This window comes from Atractosteus spatula, chromosome 19, assembly GCF_055471065.1.
Source record: "Atractosteus spatula isolate fAtrSpa1 chromosome 19, fAtrSpa1.hap1, whole genome shotgun sequence".
NCBI classification, from domain to species: domain Eukaryota; kingdom Metazoa; phylum Chordata; class Actinopteri; order Semionotiformes; family Lepisosteidae; genus Atractosteus; species Atractosteus spatula.
In genome coordinates, this window is record NC_142724.1 from 10,381,022 (window position 1) to 10,402,769 (window position 21,748).

A 21,748-nucleotide genomic window follows, 5' to 3' on the forward strand; every position below is an offset into this window, starting at 1 on the left:
ACTGTTTACACATCAGGGAAGGAGGCAATACCCGGTGCATCCAATGCTGCTTACAGTGATATGAAGGACTGATATGGAAATGAACTACAGAAAAGTTAGCTTTACCCTTTCCCAAAAAATACACAGCTACCTCCTTTAAAATGGGGCCACACTGAGAAAAAAAAAAGATATTTCATTTTTTGTTTGTACTTCTTTGAGTACAAACCAAGCTCTCACAGCAAGCAGTGATGTTTACAAATATGATTACTTGCACTTCCCTTTAACCTACATGCTTAGAAAAATCAATGTCATACAAATCATTCTTTCTCCTCTGACACAGCATTTTCCTCCATAATAGACATGTTTGCCCACAAATGCTAACATTGAGGTTTCTGTGTGCTGTCAATGTATCCTGGGAAAATAACACAGCTGCTCCTCTAGTCCCTCACATTGCACTGCAGATTATAATGGAAGGACTTTTATTCTGAGCTAGACCTTGAGAAACCTAGGCTGTTTCGGGAAAGAAATTCTCTGTCTGTCTTCCATTGTGGAAAGCAATTAAAAGGTCACAAAGAGTGATACATCTATCTAATATAATTAAGTGATCATGATAGAAATGGCTGAGTTACAGTACCTGCACTTTAAATACCCCATCAGTAAATAAGCTGTTGAACATTTAGATATTATTATACTTATTATTAGTAGATACTGTAAACAATGTTGTGTTTGGTATGGGACATTTAAGAGCAAGTTCTAAACTTAAGTTCTAAATAAATGATTGAGGTAAATATTTTTAAAGCATGATTTTTTTAAATTAATGTATTCGTTTTTTATAAACTACAATACACTTTTCCTTTTGGAAAATCCAAATCTGGTATAAAAAGTTGTTTGCAGCATAATAATAAATTACGACTTGGTAGAAATTAAAAATACAAATGAAAAGCCAGCCCTAGCACAAACTTAAAAAGGGTTTTTCCTGATAAAAGAGGCAGTTTGTTATCCTTTTTTATTAAAGGAATCATCTCTTAAACAGTTTATGTGTGCACAATTTGAAATCACCACTCATTTATTACTCAGCTTTAAACATGAATGAAGGAAACGTAATGTAGTTATGATGTTCTTACTTGCACAGCCATTACACATTTGATACCTTGTAAGTGTCATAAAAGAGACTTACAAGAGACGTAGCTCCTATTGGCAAAGCTGAGTATCTCTGACTGAGGCCGGTTCCAGCCTGCAAGGTGCAAGAGTCACTTGTCTGCTAGGAAAACCAAGAGAGTCCTGTCTGACCTTCCCCATCCCTGGCCCAGCGTCATTCAGACTATTGTGCACCACTGCTTGTGGAATCCTGATGCAGTTAACTAATGGTATGGCCCAGACCCGAGCCAAGAATGTCAGCTGTTGGGCCGAAGCTGCACTCTAAGTGAGCACATGAACCACTGAGAAAACTACATTGTTTTAATTCACAATGAGATTAACCATGAATCACATGGGTGTCATGATGTCGCAGTGGTTAGCATTGTTGCCTCAATGTGCTTGGGCCCTGCGTTCAATTCCTGAGGTGCTACTGCAGCTGTGTGGAGTTTGTATGTTATTCCCGTGCTTGCATGAGCTTCCTTTGGCTACACCAGTTTCTTCCAAATACATACTGTACTGGTACTGTAGGTTCATTGGTTTCTGAGAAAATTGGACCTGGTGTGAGAGTGTGTGTTTGTGTCTGTGTGTGTGCCCTGTAATAGACTGGAGTCCTATCCAGTTTGTATCCTGCCTTGTGTCCCTTGCTTTCTGGGATATGTTCTGGCTTCTCTCGAAATCTGTATTGGATAAAGGAGTTAGAAAACGGTGGGATGGATCAATAAATATTTGATTTTATTTTTGGATTATCAGATAACTACTATAAAGTGTTTCCACAAACATAATTTACCGCTCTTCTTAAAGAGGCAAATGGAAATAAAGAAGGAATCCTCTTTCAGGTTATTGAATCCTTTTTAGAAGGTGCTTGTTTGAATTTTGATTTGAAGGTTGCTTAAGAAAAGGTTTTACATTGCATTTTGAAAGGGAAAATCATTGAGGGCCATTTAGGCAGTTACAAATCATTTTAAAATTTCCATTGAATATTTAGGTCGTAGTTCTGCACTCAATATTTATTGTCAAGGAACACATTAAGAACAATGTATTCTGACAAACAGTGGACATTTTTTATTAAATTGTTCATTGATTAATTTACCTAGATCTGTTCTCCTAGTCAGGAGAATATTTTTTATTTATATAAAATAATAAATTTGCAGAGGCTTAAACGCAGCATTGTAAAACGTTTTTCAATGTGACTCAAACAAGGCAGAGACTGATTGCTCAGTAAGGCCACTTGTATACGGTGCAGTAACAGTGTGATAACACTGTTGTTTAATGCTGTGCAGAGGGCAATATGCATTGCATATTAGTACTGCAGTGGGGCTACAGTATGTAAGAAATGATGGCAAAGCAGCATGGAATTGTTTTCTAAGCACTTTAGTCTTATTTTTAAGGATTTTAAGGCTAAAAATCATGGCACCTTCCTTCAGCTTAAGTGTTGATTAAGGAGGTTGAGACAGTTGGTTTCTAGACTGTGTGATTTGAGTATATGGATATCATTGAGTCCCTCAGTGATGAGGTTTATTTGACACATCTGCCAGCCAAGGCCACTGAAAACATCTGCGAACATCAGCATCCCTGGTCTCTCAAGAGATTTTTAATTGTCAAAGGAACATGTCTGAAAATGTCCCTGAACGCTCCATCACTGTAAATACATTTACACACTCTTCATTTATCTTGTTTTCTGTACCCGTCTTTGATGCTCTCTGGCTATAAAATCAGTGTTCAAGGATAGAGGAAAGGCTCACTTTACAAAGCAGGTTTAAAGAGAACAGAGCTAGACAGATAGTCCCAGGGAGTTAGAATGGCAATATCTCAGTTGAGACACAAAAACGTTAATTCAAAGAGATTGGCTAAGTCTTCTGCACTAAGCAAAGGAACTTATAACACCCTTACAGTTGCTACAGTATGTCCAACTGTCAGAAGACAAAAGGTTTTAAGTCTCAATTTTAAGCCAAACCAGATTCGATGGTGAATATATTTACTAGAAAAATAATGTATCTGATGAGACACTATGAAGGTTATTCAAAAAGGCTCTCCAACTAAAACAGGGAATGCAAAACACTTCAACTGTTGCTCTGTCAGACTGTCAGACTATACAGTATGTCAAGACTTGATCTTGGGCCAAAAATCTGTCGATGGTTTAAAAAATATAATTAAAAACTAAAACCAGGAATGTGGGACATGAAGATTAAGGACCAAAGTTGGGCGGGTAAAAGATTGGGTAGGTCCAACCTGAGCTCAATAATTACTTACACTTTAATAAAGAGAATATGGTTCATGTACACAGATCCTCCACAAACACACTGCCTAACAGGATGATCTGCTACCCCAGGCTGACAAAGAACAACAACCAACCCAGCTTCTTGAACCCTATTTGCCAATTGTGTGTGCAAAGTGAGCAATTCCACAATTTATCTCACTCTCTGTAACTGCCACCCAGGGCACGATCATTTTTAAACTGTAGGTAATTTGCATATTTATTAGACTATTGTTTATGTGGTTTTAATTTGTTGTGTGTATGTATACTGCTGTATAACAGAACTAAAATGTTTTGGAAATTAATCAAAATAGACAAATTATTGTTTATAAGAACTTTACAAGCCATTTAAGCAGTTTGTTTTGAAATAATATAAAATTAATGACACTTATTATGTTCCAAACTGCAAACTTGAAGGCACCTATTAGCTGAATAAGAATTTAATATAATAATTTAATAATTCAAATTTAATAATTTGAATAGAATTTGAGTTGACAGTCAAAACAGATAATAACCCAGGACACTTTTGCATTACAAAAGAATGCTTTCTTGAATTGTCCCTGAAGTACAAGTAACCTAATAATATTTTGTGATATATGTGTGACTTGTTAGTAAATTGTTAGCTGCAAAGTAGGGAATCTAAACTAAATGATGTAAATGTGTATTTGCTGCAGGATTGTTTTTTTTTTCTGTTTTCACACTAAGAGACAAAATTGAAGCATTCTTGTTTTAGAAAAATGCAATGGACTTTATCTGCATTATCTATATCAAAATGCGTGATTCTTCTTATAATGAATGATTTTTGGTCTGACTGATGAATTTTTTTTTGATGCTGTGCTTTGTACAATTTTTCTATGCAGCAGAATTAATACCACGATTCATGAAAAAAAATAATTCATTGACCTTTCCTTGGAAAAAAGAATGCAACATCATATACCAGTATTATGGTACTGTATATTTGCATTCTTACTGTGATTTTCTTTTCCATAAAGCATTTTACATAAAGCTGCTTTACCTGAACTTATAATTTTTTTGCTAAAATTATTTATACTAGTTCACAGTTTACCCTGGGAAATGTATAAAATGTTTATGTCATTCTACTATATATAATTATTTATTATGATTAATATGAATTCTTATGATTACACCAATTTAAAGTTGAAATGAAACCACAAGCAGTATAATAAAACAAGATGAATTACTACGGACATCTTCCATAATAAATTTTTTAAAGGGTTCTAACTAGGGTTTCTGCTGGACATTAAGAGAATCTTGTTGTACAATGTGATAGTACAAGCGAATTGATGCAATGTGCCATTTAAACTTCTAATGGTATTGAAAGTGTTACTCTCAGAAAGCCACTTAAAACTACTGACCTTCTTTCTTCTTCTTTCTGAACAGAAGCAATGGCTGGAAGTATTTTGTTCTTGTTATGTTCATGTTCTGTGTTGATTTCTTTTCCCCTAATTTCTACTTCCACCTTCTCCCTGTAGAGTGACTTTAATGCAAAGCTATTGACAAGAGTGTAATGAGAACTGAACTGTAATTGAGCTCTGCTGGGTTTAAAGTCAATTGCCTATAGTGTTGCCTGATTTATTTCCCTTTGTTATTAAAGAAATCCATGTGTTGTTTTACATGAACAGCTAATTAAGCAGCAGTGTTGTATATATTATACAACTGATTTTTAGCTCAGTTTTTTTCCATGTCTAATGTAAAGACATGTTGTCATGACATGGCATTGCGATAGCTTTTTATATAATTTATGTAGTTTCGTGTTATGTGATTTAATTGCGTGTGGTTTGTAATAATTTCATATTCTTATAACATGGCAAATATGGATGATTCTATGTTTATAGTTGATAAAAAGTCATACAATCGAGATTGCAAATGCCAGGTGATCCTGTTGTAACTGGTTAATAAAGAGACACGTCTGTCTCCCCACAGCTCATTCACACCATCAGCGTCGTTGACAGGGACGAACCACAGACAGGACACCGGTTCTACTTCACTCTGGCTCCTGAGGCTGCTAACAATCGGCACTTCACCCTGTGGGATGTTAAAGGTGAGAATTACTTGATAGTCACCAAGAGATGAAATGCTTTACCTGCTTTTAAAATATAACCACCATTAAGTACAATACTTAGTTTGTTCATCTGATAAATAAATATGGTGTAATACAGTACTTTAATAAAATTAGAAGTGTGCATCATTTTAATAGGGTAATTATTAAACATTAAAGCCTATCCTGTTCGTTTTATTCCAAAAACATACAGTTAAGTTTCATGTTACTTTCTGATGCTTGTCTTGCAAAAGTTGATTTAGTTCAATCACCAATATTGTCTGGGTCACTATGAAAGACATAACCTATCAGGTAACAATTCAGGTAAAACTATTATGGATTTAGAGCAGGTGATATATATTGTAGGCAACTAAACCAACCCTCTATTAGGAATATCAAAGAACTTGCTTGAAAGAACTCACAAACAATTTGTACACAAAATTGTGCATCATGAACTTCAAATTATACACAAACATTTCTTGCAAGAGCATTTTTGCTCCCAAGGTTACCACAATCAATACGTTTTGTATACACCAAAAGACGTTATCATCTTAAAAATCAGTCATTACAATACATTCATAACTTCAGGAACACATGTGTGTGGAATAGATATGTATTCAGGAATACATACTGTACATGTAATTTGTGAACCTATATTTTTTCATCCCTTTGTTGAACATAATGTGTGCCTAACACATTAATTCAGATGCATTACAAATCACATTATAGTCATGTTCCATGGCATTTGCGTATTATGATTTTGAGGTGGAAGATGATGCTATACATGCAGATCAAGAGAGTAAAACTACATTTTGCTTTCTTAGTGAGAAGCAATGTTTATTTTCCTTTCAGTGAAAGCAGTAGGATAGGCTCCGGCTCCCTTGTGGCCTTTGGGAGAAAGAGCAGTTAGAAAGTGAATGAATGGATGGATGGAGGAAAGACACTCCTTCTTTCCAAATTCTGGAATAGGTCGATGGAAGTCACATAGCCCGTGAGAACTGTGGTCTCATAAGCTTAGTGCAATGTACATTTCCAGGCAATTGGTATTGAAAAGGAGTTTAGTTTATTTAAAATGTATTTTTTATTTGAAGGGTTGATTAGCAGAAACAATGCAAAGAAGCAAGCAATTCAGAACACGTGTAATAACAGTTAACAAAGAACCCCAAAAGGCAAATATTATGAGGTAATTCCAATGCTCTTCTCATTTTTCATTGTGGCAGAATATTGCCAACGTTTTGTTTACCTTATTATAAAAAACTCCTCTGGAATAGTTCATCCATGCCAGAAAAAAAAAAAAAACAGCCTGCCTCTTTGGAGATGGTGAAACAAGCCAGCGGTGACAAAAAGAAAAGAAGTATACTAAATTTCAGTCTGTTTTACTCCGCTCACAAGGAAATGGCAAAGGGAGAAGCAATTAAAGAGACAGATGAGATGAATAAATGCAATGCCTGACTTATTAACAAAAGAGTTTTCACGGCTTCCAAATAGCTAATGGAATAATGCTGTAGCAGTTGTTTGTTTTCTTTCAGTTTTTCAGATTCAGGCTTGTATTCACAAAACATTCATCAAAGCCTGCAACTTCAAGCAACTTTTTTTAAGGCAAAACTTGTGTTCGATAGTGATATGTTTGCAGTTGCTAATCTATTTGTTGCTAAAGAAAGTGTAGGGCTTTATATTTTGTCATCTGTATACAGTATGTTTGTCAGATTATGGATAACAGTATTTTTTTCAACAGAACAATGCATCCTATGCAGTATATATTCATAAGGACAGTTTGATTTTTGTTACTCTGAGGAAACTTTTTTAGTAGAGATGTCCCCATATTTTACTTGTCCTTATGTAGTTTTGTATTTCAAAGTGAAATCCTTCAAAAAGCAGGCATAGCCCTTTAATCGATAAATATGTTTTATTATTTGCATGTCAGTCCCTCTATCTCTGTCTATGCTTTGCTCCACAGTTGTCTTTTTACCTAATACATGTGACTCATCAGCAAACCATAAAGGAAAAATAGCAAAAGAAGCAAGTGATCTAATTTCACTAAAAATCTCCATGAAATAGTTCTCACAAAATCTAAACAAAGTAGTAAATTAATTCAAATATATTCAAATGACAGATTTATAGTTGATAATGAGTTTGTAATGGAGTGCAAGATCATTCTAACTTATGTTATCTTGTCATCTCTAATACTGCTAGCTTTCTCCCTGCCTCTTAGTGTATCAGCTTGTCTATCTGTGACTATCTCTCTCTTTATCTTTCTGTCTCCCAATTTCAAAAGTGAAAAGCTGTATCTTGGTACATCATCATCTACCCCATCTGTGAATGAGCTTGCAAGTGCTGTAAATAGATCTTGCTGCTTTTTGTCTGCGGGAAGGGAGTCTGCAGTAAAGACATTACACAGGCTAGGAAATAATTTCTTATTTTAAGCTCTTTCTTGCCGACTTCATTTTGCAATGCGATCAATTGTTCTTCTGGTCATCTTAGATATTATTAATTCAGATTCTATGTTAACCACAGCTCCTAATGAACTCCCCACTTGTTTTTGACTGTTTCATTTAATGTCTTTAACAAACATCACTCAGCATGGAGCTACGGGAGCTTTAATGACAATTCTTGTGGCTTCTGTGCCCTAAAGGAAAAAATGCACTTTTTTGATAACTCTAACTCGAAATTATTTATATATACTGTATATGCAATTCAAATAGCAATAGGCATAGTAATATACAGTACAGTATGTTGTGGAAAGAAAATATCTGCACAGATGTTTGTGGGAGCCATCATTCATGCATACCTGTAGATGAATAAAGTTTGCTGCTGATGATAATAATGGTGAATGCATGTATTTAGTATTGACTGACTTGTTTTTTTCAATACCACCTGCACCATGTACAGTAGTAATAAATTGCAGAAAGATGAGATCTTGGAGGGATGTGAGCAATTATATACTGTATATTCAGTATAATATAAATACAAATACATATTTGGAATTTTATAGAGTTAGAGTTAGAGTTAAGAGGCTGTTCATGGATAATTGATAATTTTGGGAAGAACCAGTTCCTAGAGGCTGTAATTTTGTCTTCCTTAACATTTCTTCCAAAATATTAGAGAATAGTTTATTAGACTAAATATTGTATTTACATAAAAGCTTAAGCTTCAACTTTTTGATTCTGAAATCGTTATTTTGCAAATACAGTACCCTGTCTGTAAATAACAAAATCTGTATCCACAAGTATAATAAATGAAGGTTTTGATAATGGCTCCTTAACAGTCAACTCCACAGAGTCAGGATTTGCAGACATTCTAATGTTACAAATTCAATTGCTGGAGCTTTCTCCCTAAGACCAAAAGAGAACCTAAATCTAATATTTCAAAACCCATTTTTCACCTTTCTTGTTACTTAAGGTTCTACTTTATTTGCATTATTTTGCCCTTTAAGTTTATATTTAAATATAACACTCTGATACACTTGTGAAAAACGTAATATAAAATAATTATTATTTGACACTGTGTGATTTATACAGACATCATACAAATTATTTAGAATCAGGAGCTGTATTATTTTTTTCATGCTCCCTAACTTAGGGTTGTAAAATACTATTCAAAGTTTTACATTTAGGTAAGGACGCCGGTGACAACATGCAGTACAAGCTCATCACCTGAATTATGTATTGTAGGGCCATATGCTTCTTTCTGGCCACTGCAAACTGTTGAGCTCACATGTCTGATGGCAGCTGATACAGCTCTTGTTGACTTCACCATAGACTTGCAATTGCCTTTCCATGACACACTTCCTCTTGTCCAAATCCAGGATAGCTTGCATAATTATGGTCGATTGTCAATTTGAGAAAGTGAACAATAAAACAAAACAGATGGATGAAACTATTTATGCCCTATAACAGGGTAATTCCTTGAGTATTGCAAGTAAAAATTTAATATTCAACTAACATACAGTATCAGTTGACACTGTAGCATGTAAAATTAAAAGTCAATATGTAACCAAGACAACTTTTTTGCCATCCATCTGCACTTCATTGCCTCCAGATATTGTTTGTTAGAGATTCCATTTTATTGACTTTTGATTTAAATGCTATGGAGCATTAATTTTGGGAGTTAACTGAATACCAAACTCTCCTTCATGACACTCCAAACAGCCAAGAAACTCCCTGTTTTCAACTGAACAAATGAAACACAAAGAATTGATTTTAGAATTCCTAATATCTGCTTTGACCTGGTAAAATCAGCTTTGAAATCAACATCTCATAATTGTATTGAGAGGTCACATCAAAAGGTCATACAGTACAATGTAAAACAAAAACATAAAATTCCAATACATGGCTAGAATCCTTTATGGCATGTCGTCTGTGACTCACTATTATCTCTCTGTTTCTAATGTTTTTATTCAAGTTACTTAAGACTTCAAAATGTTCACTTTTTGTTTTATCCTTTCACTGGCCTATCTGTAACCCGACTTTGAAAAACACTATGTGAAATAGGTTAGACGTTTGGTCATTTCAATATTCCCTGCAGCACCAGCATACTTTAACAACAGGAGCAAAGGTATTGAGTGATACTACTACAAGCACTTAAGCCTCTTCTGAAGATGTTTCTCATAAGAGCAGTTGATTTGTCTAAAAAAAATAGGAATCCAAGCAGCAGAATCATGCCGAGAATAAATAACAAGGGAACAGAAACGTTGTGGTTCAGTGGGAAAAAAAGGTAGGGTTTATGTTCCATGGTCAGGCCAATGCTTTATCACCAGTGCATTATACGTCAGTCCTGTACTGTACCTGTCTTGAGCTCCATTTTGCTGATGGGTCATACTGTAAAACCAAAGTACTGCTACTGTAAGTAGCTCTGTGGTAACAGTTGTTAATGCAGTGTCTTGTAGACTAGCAAAGATTTAGATTTTCTTTGTATTAGCCTGCTTAGGAATAAATGTTAAGAGTAAAAAAGAATATATCTTTTATTTTTTGCGATCACTATGATCCCAATGTAACAGTGACTTTTCTGTGTGGACTTTACTTTAAACCATGATGTATCTTGTTATGCATTCTGATAACGGTGCTAAATGACATGAGGTCTTCTCCAAAACAGGAACTTTTAAATTAGTCATGCAATGTTGTATTCTCCCTAACAAAGTCCTTCAGAAGTGATAATTTTATATACAAGAAGAACATGCTTTGATAATGTTCTGTACAGTTCAGCTCACAATTGACTGGTCAAAAAAGACACGATAAGTTACAAAAAATAAAGATAAAGAGCTTTTCTTTTTACAGGGCTCTGATTTATTGTTTTGAGGTCTGAGGGGTCACAACACTGACATACTGTAAAAGTATTATAGATACTGGTACAGTTTAGCTCTTCTTTGGGATGAAGGATGTTTTGCCTTATACCCTCAAGGCATTAACATAATGGCTAAAAGATGTGCATCAAATAGATTCAATTAATTAATGTGCCCATTTCTACACCCTATAGAGGGCCACAGCAAACAGAGTCTACTGGACTATAGCCTTAATGATATGCCTGCAAAAAGAGGCCTTTTCAAGCATACAGTATATAATAAAATTCATACACTAGGCAAAAATTATGTCAGCGATGTGGGTCCTTCATTAATGACTTGGAATGCAGTAACAATGCAGATGCAGTCACCTATAAGGCGCATGGTGTCAGTCAGTGTACTGACTGAAGGCACAGCAGTTTTACTGTGTCATAGAGTTTTATTTTTTCATATAATCTGCTGCAGAGCTGCACTATCCTGTAAAACTGCCAGGTGGTGCAGTAAAATCCTTAAAGTACTGCAGCTGCTTTTGGTTATTTGACAAATCTGCTACCACAAATTTGACAAATTTGCTACCACAACTCCAAATGAGATATCGTACAGTATGTGACAATACTGTATAATACATACCATACCATTTTTTTCCATGTAATTACAGTACATGGAGTGTATAGAATTATTAGTAATTAGTAAATTAATCATTTCAGATATATTTAAAAGCAAATAAACACACACAAAAACAAAAAAAGATGCCAGATTAAAATAGGTTTTGAGTAGTGGTATGAATGACTTTGTTGGTCATGTATTGTAAGTTGCACTGTAGATGATACAAGTCTGCACACTATTTAGATTGATATATTTTAATTGTTAATATTGCAATTTGAGGTACAGTATGTACCGCTCAAAACATGTATTTAATACAATTTAAATGAATGCTTGCTAAACAGTAGTAAAACACCAACAAGAAATACAAGATGCACCACAATCAATTAGCAGCTGTCCAGCTCATGCTGTTCTGCATCACCACTTGTATTGAGGACTTATCAGATATTAAACTTAAAAGAACAGATTTTAAAATAAAATTAATCAGATATCAGTAACACAATGCCTTGTGTGGAATGACCTGGGTTTAAAAATCCAGCAGAAACATGTACTGATTTGGGGCACAGCACACATACACGCTCATACCAGAGAGCCAGAAAATGGTTTGGAGAACAAGCAACATACTATAACACTATACATACATACTTTAACATATTCTGGATAGACATACTGTACATAGACCGTCATCTGGCAAAACAATACATTGTCTGAAAAGGGCTTTTGGTTGGTTTCTCTGAAGCTTGCCTAGTAGTTGTTTTATTGACGATTAGTTTCATTTTCCATTACACCTGGCATTATGAGTGGCATTACAAAGACCATAAACATGGTTGCAAACTGCTCCAGAGCTGTATAGCTAGCTTTAAACAATAATTAGCTTTCAGTTTACCTCTTCATGCATTGAGGATTATTAAAGGGATGTGCTTTCTGTTAAAGGAATGTTTAAATCTCTTACTCTGTTTAAGTATCCTGGAGATTGTTGGTCGTTTGTTCCATTGAGTGGTAAAAGTTGTTATCTTTTACTATCCCTATGGCAAGATTTTCATATTGGCTAGCTCTATACTACCAAGGTTCATCCTTCCAAAAACATTTGTTGGCTCTGCTTTTCACTCTCACATCATAAACATACTTTTTATCCTCACAACCTGTATGTTTAATTCATTACAAATAACTAATAATCAAATATAGTTTGACATTAAATTACAAATAGTAAATTTATAAATCGTATTCAATTATTTCAAACAATTACACTTTTGATTCAAATGGTGATTCCATTTATAATTTAACTACTACAGTAATTATTTATATTAATGTATTATTTAACATACAATTTGATACATGAAATTAATAAATATGTAAGCATGGTATACATATTAGCTATCATATTTATTTTATTATTAGAGAGAGTCTTTATTACTTCATATTTTATACAGGAACCAGATGCATCAGAACTTCTCTAAAAAGAAATTAAAAATTAGGCTCAAGAACAGTAAATAATGAATCACATTTACATTAAAGGTCATGGTTTTGTTCCTTATTTTGTTTCCATTGACCTAGTCAGTATTTTCTGTAAAAACATAGTAGAAGGTGAGAGTTCATTTAAGCCTTCAGGGAATGGATCAGGTTCTACAGTGCTCCACAATCACAGTTCATTAGGAAAAGAGGCACAGTCAAATGTCTTTGAAATGTCATGGGTTGAAATTCTCAAACATTATTTCCCTGCCATAAAAAGAGTCCCTTCTGCCTTGAAAGAAGAGCTTAATGATTCCCAGCACTGAGCTATCAAACACAACAGGTTACTACTGAGAAATACAGTAGAAACTGAGCACACATCAGCCCAATGTTCTACTAAGCCGTTGCAGTACGTAAAAACATAGTAGTACCTACGTTGAATGCTTTGCAGTTCAACATTCTAACACTGAATGTGAAGCAGCCTGATGCTCGAACACTGAGAGTTTAACACATTGTAGTCGAGTATCATGCAAACGAGTTTTTGAACATACTGTACTGCAGTCCACCATTCAAACACTGAGCTAAAGAATGTCCTACAGCTCAGCACCTAAACACAGAACGACTGAAATAAACACACTGGTTTCCATACTGCAGTGCCCACATATTTTACTTGTGCGATTAAAGGCTACTCAAACTTATGAAGAATTTATGATATTTTTTCTTTTTTTGTCACTGAGATTATTCAGTAGACCAAGATCATGAAGAACTCAACGGTTGGGTGAACTCATTAACTGCCTGAATTCTTCTCTCTTGCCAAGTAAGAAAGGATTATAGACCCTTGCAACATTGCACAGCTATACATTTACATGCAGAAAGCTGGTATTTATTTCACATTTATAGAACACAGGCATAGTTCTGTTGCTTAAAGGGTTGCTAATTTTAACATGCCTGGAGTTTGAAAAGTAAAGTTCTATTTTCTACTTTACTTACAAAAGAACACTGTTGCTGATGTTTTGAATAAAAATAGCCCTCTATATTCCCTATGCATATGGCACTGTATTGGGACCAAATGACAGATCAGTCCCTACAGGTGCAAATTGACAGATTCAGGCATGCTATCTCAATTACATCTGTTTCTTTAATCTCAGGAGGTCTTTAAAAGAATGAGAAGAGAGGTGTGCAGAAGCAAGTTATTTGAGCTATATTCTGAAATTCATTCTGATAATAATCTGCTATATTTTGTTCCAAAATAAATTAAATAAAAACACTAAGACTCTCCTCTCTCAGGCAAACACTTGGATTAGTGGCTCTGTTCGTTCCAGTCATGCTTTCTTGAACACGCAGTAAGAATGTTTTCAAATAGCTTTGGATGGTCTCTGCCTGTAGAATACCAAATTTAATCATGCATCAGGCATTTTCCATCTCTCTCACCCAGGTTAATCAAAAGGTCACAAAAGTGTGTTGCTGTGGTATGCATCTTTTAGCTTTCTGGAAAGCATATCCTGAGGGAATGAAAACTAAATCAAACATTGTTTACTGTTTATTACTATTGTTGTTTTAAGCATTTAAGCACTTAGGATTTAAGGTCAAAATAAATACAGGTATAAAGTAACTTCCAAATGTATTAATGTCTTTTATGAACTACAACATAAATTTTGTGAGTATTCCGTTGGCTCTGATAAGCACAAGAATCTTATAGGTTTTTAATTCTTTATGAACTTTTCATTCAGGATACTCAACCACTTCTCCATACCAAATATCTTCAGCTCCTCCAGTTTGCAAAGCCTGTGCTTCTGATCTGCTTTCTTCAGGTCATTTCATAAATGTTGTACTGGAGGCTATGATAACCAATAAAGAACCTAGATTTTTTTTTCTCTTTGCTGTTGGTTTATTTAGCTTGATTGAGGTTTTGCCTTAGAAAGTGACATGAGTTTCTTTACCAAAGACATTAGGCATGTTTCATTAAATATTGTGCTATAAATTGGAATCCATCTTTGCTTCAGCTCTAACTAGGGCACAGAGAATGCAAACCAACTCTAGCAGAACAGATCGATTTCTGATCCTCATAGAAGGTATGGCTCAACAGAAGCTTTATCTATGTGTGCTAGCCATACTGCAAACATGAGACTGTCCAAAAACACAATTTGTGTTTCATTCAACCACATCACATGGTCCCATTTGACTCCCACTTTCTTGGATGTCAGTTAGTTGCTATTTTTCTAAAATAAATCTATTTTCTTCTTATGTTGCCATGGAACTCAGCTTCAGACACCAGATTCATGAAACTAACCTCAAATGGCAGTCATGGAAACATTGTACCCGGAAACCTGCATTTTAGTTATCCATCAGCATGAATGAGTTCCACAACAACCTTTTTGACTGTATTTTTGGCTATAATCTTTTTATATCCCCTTACTGGTTAGTAGAAACTACCCTATAAGTCAGTGAAGCTGGGCAAAATAGATAAAAAACTTAAATGTCTAAAGTTTTTTTGAATAATCTGTCACTAGAGTTGTTATTAGATTCCATACATACACTTACCTTTTGAGCATTTTTCTCATTAAACATATAAAAATAATTTCAGAAAACTGAAGTGTAAAGTTCAAAGCAAAAACCTTTAAAAAAACACAAAATATACCGTCTTGACACTAAAGTGACACATGGATAGGCCGGCTGATGGGAGAATGGTATTTTACAATGGCACGTATTCCTTCTTTTGTTTCCAAGCACTGTCCCCATCAAGCCAAACAGGATTATACCCTTGCTGATCTGTCTTTAGAGATATGTACATAACTGAGAGCGACACCTGGGTGAATCAAGATTGATCTGACACGAAGAAAATGTCAGAGCGCGAGCCGGAGAAATGTCATTCCAAGAAGCCTGACTCTCTGTATTTACCTTGACGTGTCAATGTGTAGCCTTCAGCTTATGGGTGACTCGGAATTTACCTTCTGCATCTCAATCAAAACTTAGGATTTTTGGGGGGTTTTGAATGCATATATGTCGACTTGTCGGCCCAATATGTCCCTTTTCTTCTTGCGCCATCAAGGTTCGTATTGCATCTTTGCTTCTAGAGATTTGACACATGATTATTTGAAGGTACAGACATGCTGCATTCCCTAAGAAAACATTTCTATCTGTTTTTAAAGGAGAAGACTAGAGTAAATAAAGTATGTTCAGTCTAGAATAAATACAGGCTAGAGGGCACTGAAGTTTGACTGAAGCTTATAAAAGACTGGATAAAAAAGAGAACATTAATTTCAAAAGTAGACAGATCTATCTTTCATTTTTTTACCTAACATCTTTACAAGTATCATACAGTACATACTATATTAAAATTAATTATTGATGACATAATATTGATATACTATACATTAAACACAGCAGATACAAACAGAGCAATATCTGCTAGCTTGTATTTCTGTGTTATGCAGGGACTAACTTCATAACATAAGAAATATGGGAGTCTGTTGGAAAAAGATTCATTCATGAAGTAGTTGGCCCACTTGGGTCACACAGAAATCAGAGCACTATTTCTCAATATCTTCAGCACTGAGTGACAATACTTTCCGTGTAATTGTGTGGGAAGTCAAATGTGAGATACATTTTCAGAAGGCTTGTATTTCCCATATATTATAAATGCGTGTAACACTTGAACACTTGTAACACGGTAGTTCAAGTAGGTAGCTGCGTCAGTATGCATAGGCTGCAAAGGAACAAGTAAAGGTTTATTGCATGCTGAAAAGAGAAGAAAAGAAACACAACGTTTGCTGTGGAGCCTTCTTCGGGTGTGACATGAATTAAAAATTTTAAATTGAGCACAAAACCGTGAACTTTCTGAAAGTACTGTAAGTCACCATGTTGTTCGCATTTGAGTTTCCACAAATTGCAACATAATGTGACCCTTACTGTTCAGTGGTCTCTGTAATGACTCATGTAATGTGATGTACTTGTGAAGAAAATACAAGTTGTGCAGCAGACATTTCACAGCAGAAAGTTTCCAATGTGATCTCTATGCAGAGTTAACAAATAAGTAGTATTTGTTGGCAAAACTGTCTCAAAATCAAAATCAATATTTCTATTGGATTAAAAGACAGTTTCACAAACCTGCTTGTTTACAATGTCATGGGGACACACATCACCAGATGTTTTGCTGCCTAATTCTGAATTGTAGAGCATGGCGTTGTGTATGTCTGGAAATTTCTTCTATGTAAATCAGAGGTTTTACACTTTACTGTGTGCTACAGTATGTATTGTGGTTTGAAATTCATCAATATTGATTATTTCTAACCCCGTAATATGAAAATAACATTTCTCTTACCCTTTAAATACAATCAGTACATTGTTGACACAGAATGTTGTTACCACATTGATACCAGAACTACAAAGACATTGTGAGATTTGTCACAATACTGTATAACACTAATAGAATTATCATTTTAATTACATATTCAGACTTCTTAGTAATTACTGTATGTATTCAACAGATGCTGATTAGAAAACAAAGTATTTTATTTTAGATTTTGATTTTAAAAACAGTGGCTTTAAAAACATCTTGTATTTAAAAGTAAATACTGTATATAAAAAATCAAAAGAAGAGGCCAGATTAAAATAAAAGTTTGGAGTAGTGGATTTGAATTACTTTGTCACACACTGTAAGATGCATTGGACCTGCAAATATATTATACTGTATAGAGCTGCACTATATTTAAATCGATATATAAATTCTTAATATTTCAATTTGACATTGAGGTACAGTATGCACCTTTTGAAACATTTAATATAATTTTAATGACCACTTGCAATACAGGGGTGTAAGTAATGACAGTAATATGAAGATAGTCTGCAAGAACAATGCTAATATTTTAATATACAGTATATACTGTAGCTGAGGTATAGTATTGATATCTGTGGATATTATTTCATGGGATTCTTTAAGGTGTGTGGCTCATTGTGAAATATATATATATTGTTTGGCTATGTATTGGGCTCATGCATGATTAAAAACGACATGCTATGAAGGAGGCATTTCCTTGTTTAGTTAGAAAATTGATCCTTTAAAAATAAAAATAAATCTTTAAATTGTAGAATTAATAAATGCCACTAAGAAAAATCAATTTTTTTGTGTTCCCAAGCAGCCAAAAAATATCATAAAGCTTGAGGTGGCATGAAGGACTGCATGGTTCAAAGGCTGATTAGTGTCTGTATGAAACACTATGAAATAATGTCTAAAATTCAGGAAACTTTTTATTAGTAGCTGCCACCATAAGCCAAATGAGAAGCACCACAATCGATTCGAAGCTGCCCCGGAAGTATTTCACACTATTGTGCATTACCATTTGTACTGGGAACATATCAGCTATTAAACATATTTTTAATTAATATTCATCAGATATCTACTTTACAATACATTGTGTGATTGAACTGGGTGTAAAAAGCCAGTAGATTATCCTGACTGTTAGTTACTTAGTGTTAGTTATTTAATACAGTATGTTGATTATATATCAGTGACAAACATTTGTTTGAACAACTTTGTACATAAACCCCTTTTCAGTTCACAAATCGATTGCCTGAATCAGAATCACAATGTGTAGGGGATGTGAGAAGTCACAGAGCAGTTCAATGCAGGTTGGATAGAGACAATGAGGAATGAGTTTATCAATGAAAATGAATTTGGTGCTGACCTGTTAGTTGCGACATCATAGTAGACAATTGGTTTGGATGTTTCCAGATAAAGTCCTGGTACACATCCTGTAGGTCCCTGAATAGTGGATTGTCATCTGAGTGATGGACAGTGACCTCTGACCCATGGTCTTGGCAGAGGGAGACTACAGATGGAACTTTTGGCATTGACACAACTTTACGATGTCAGATGGGCCTCTTCAGCTGCATTCCTCTGCTTTTACATAATAGACCAAATATTAGAAATCTCAAAAAACACTTAATACTAACTGTATATTAATATATTAATATCCCTTGCCACTACAACAGTCATAGTAATTTCAAACCATAACATTTAAATTCCCATTGCATTGTTAAATTCCTAATTGTTTAGTCTACTTTTCTTTAGTTAAAAAAGTGAATAAGTAATTATTATAGTGAATACATAAGCAAGTAGTGTGATAATGACTGTTCAGATTGTTTTGATGTAATCAGTGGTGTACCACAAGGATCTATAGTAGGACCAAGGTTCTTACAAATTTTTGTCAATGATCTAAACTGTTATAATTAGTAGATATGTCAAATGTACAAATTATGTAAATAAAAGTTGTAGCAAACGTCAATAAAAGCCAAGACTTCTCACCTCCTGGTATACAAGTGCTGGATTTTGCAAGTACAGTACCTGTACTGTACATACTGTAGCAAAATCAAACTCTAAATACAAAATGGGAAACACTGAACTAAAAGAGGCTACTTCAGACTTAGATGTTCATGTTCACACAAAAAGGAAATAAAATATACAGTACATAGTTAAAAGCTGATACCCTGGATTCAAGGAATGTTTGGATGAGATCCTTGAATGAATTAGCTGCTAACTATGAAATGGGCTACATAAGCCAAATGGTATACAAATGGTGGAATGTAACTTGTCTAATCTTGTTAAAGGAAAATAGCAATAAATAATTTATTTGGAGTAAATCAGTGTACCTAATATAAATCAGTCTATGTCTCATAAAGATGTAAAAGAATTCTATGAAGAAATACTTTACATGGGGGCAGCAATTCTCTCTAAAATAATTATATATAATGTATAGGTATACAAATATACTAATATACAGTAAGGTGAGAAAAAAAGGAGAGAATGCTCATATAGTATACTATATGTCTATGTAGGAGAGTTGCTTAAATAAACTCTTGATCTGCTCTGCCACTCACTGGAGCTCATTTAATTCACATGAACTTAAACACCACTGGAATATGATGAATACATGTTTCTAAAAAGTGGCTGCACATCTGACAGTGATATATGCCGTGTGCGATAAAATATGTGGTTCTTAATATGGGTTTCCATCAACTGTAACTACAATTTGTTCTCTATTTGTCAAAACACCTTCTTTGCAGTTTATGTATTAATTTATGTATGCATTGAATGTGGCCCTGTTTTTCATATTTGGGATATTTTCCCCCCTTTTCTTTTATTAAGCTTCTTTGTATGAATACGATCAGATTCACTTTAAGAAAAAACTGACAGTGTCATTTACAAAGATGAGCTAGGTCAGCAAGCATTGTGGCAGTTTTCAGAGAGAACGGTTAGTTGCTTGCAGGCGTATGTTTCTCCAAGATCATTATGTCGGCTTCAATCAGCTGAGCTAATGCATCATCTTCAACAATAAATAGTTTACTTCGTACACAATATTGAGCTTTGAAATTAATGGAAGTTAAAAAAGTATTTTTAATGAAAGGAAGGGAAGCTTCAAGGCCTTCAATTTGAAATAAACTCTTTTGCACCTGGTGATAAAAAATAGGCTGGCTTTTTTATATGTTTAGAAAATAAATATTCATATTCCATCCATCCTTCCATTTTCTGTTCTGTTTTTCCAATTTAGGGTCTTTGGGGACCCAGAGCCTATCCTAGCAAGCAACAGAAGCAAAGCAGGGTACACCCTGAACTACAGGGGAGACACACAGACACACACACATACACAATGCATACATAAATTCATACACGGGGCAGTTCTTGGTGATTACTATAGATCCAAAAGCATACAAAGTATATATTACTTTTAATCATTTTTGAATTATAGTCAAAACAACCCCCTTAATCCTCCTTTCTAACCCCCCTTAATTTCTGAAAATGTGCAGCTAATAATTAACCCAATAACAATAATATAAACTCCTTAATATTACTGTATGATTAATATATTATATTATTACAGTAATAAAGAAAAAATCTGATTTAGTGTCATGAGGAAATGTCTTGAGTTATGAGCCATAAAAAGTTATATGGTACATAGTTTTTATGTATCATAAAAAGATTGAGAGGTTGAACTGCAGTGTGCAAAATAACACTGTGAAAAAAAGCATAATTCTTTTGTATTTTTTTTGGTACACCTTATACGTTTTAGGATCTATAAGACATACTTTAAGTCAATTTTAGGTGTGTAGAAAGAAATGCAGGTACAGTGCAGTAAATTTCAAAATATTCTGTATTTAATATTGAGATGGTGTAAGAATAGACGGTCTATTCGAATAGGTACAGTACCAAAGATCCTGAATTGAAAAAATATTTCACTTGCTCCACAGATGGTGATGTCTTTATAATTGCTCCTGAAGTGACGTGCATCTATAAATGCTGTGGCATTAATTTAAATGTTTTGTAAATATTCCGCAAAAGTAGTCCATTTAATGTATTTTTCGCACAGAGCATATCAAAAACAGGCATCAGGATATCATTTAGGTTGGGTGACATTAGTGGTTAGGTCTCATATACCTGTATTTAAGTTTGAGAAGATTCTGATTAATATTTAATTAATAAGATTCCTGAGTGGGAACCATATCAGAAAATCACAATATACCAAAGCAATGGTCTATGAAGTAATTTTTATATACATATAAAAAAATATTTTATATACATATTTTCCTGTAAGCCACTTACAATTTACATGAAAGCAGATTTTGGCAGTGGTACGAAAAATAAGACCCATTTATAATATTATAAACTCATCATATTTTTCCCTGAATTTAAAAGACATGTGATCATGAAATGCTTACAAACCAATAGCATAACATTGTAAGGTGTTTTGTTGTCTTGTGGAAAAAGAATATGAAAAGTCCTTGGTCAATAATCAAATGCAAGGCCACTGCAATAATAAATTCCTTTCACCAGCTGTAGCACATATCAGCGTATAGGATTTTGGTGTAAAATACCAAGTAGTTGTGAATCGCTCTCTGCAGGGCACCCTGGCTGCTGTTTCTGATGATCTGTGGTTTGGCTTTAAATCACAATGCTCATTTGAAGGACTGGGTTTTCACAAGCGTGTGTTATTGATTA

At 34.3% G+C, this 21,748-nt stretch overlaps 1 protein-coding gene across 1 annotated transcript in view; it reads left to right on the forward strand.

Annotated features, from left to right (window-relative positions):
- The window catches only part of cdh22 (cadherin 22), a 166,373-nt gene that overhangs the window by 118,107 nt on the left and 26,518 nt on the right, over window positions 1–21,748 (forward strand). Inside the window, exon 9 of the mRNA XM_088937318.1 lies at window positions 5,315–5,432. Coding sequence (XP_088793444.1) covers window positions 5,315–5,432 — 118 coding nt within the window. The remainder of the gene's footprint in view (window positions 1–5,314; window positions 5,433–21,748) is intronic.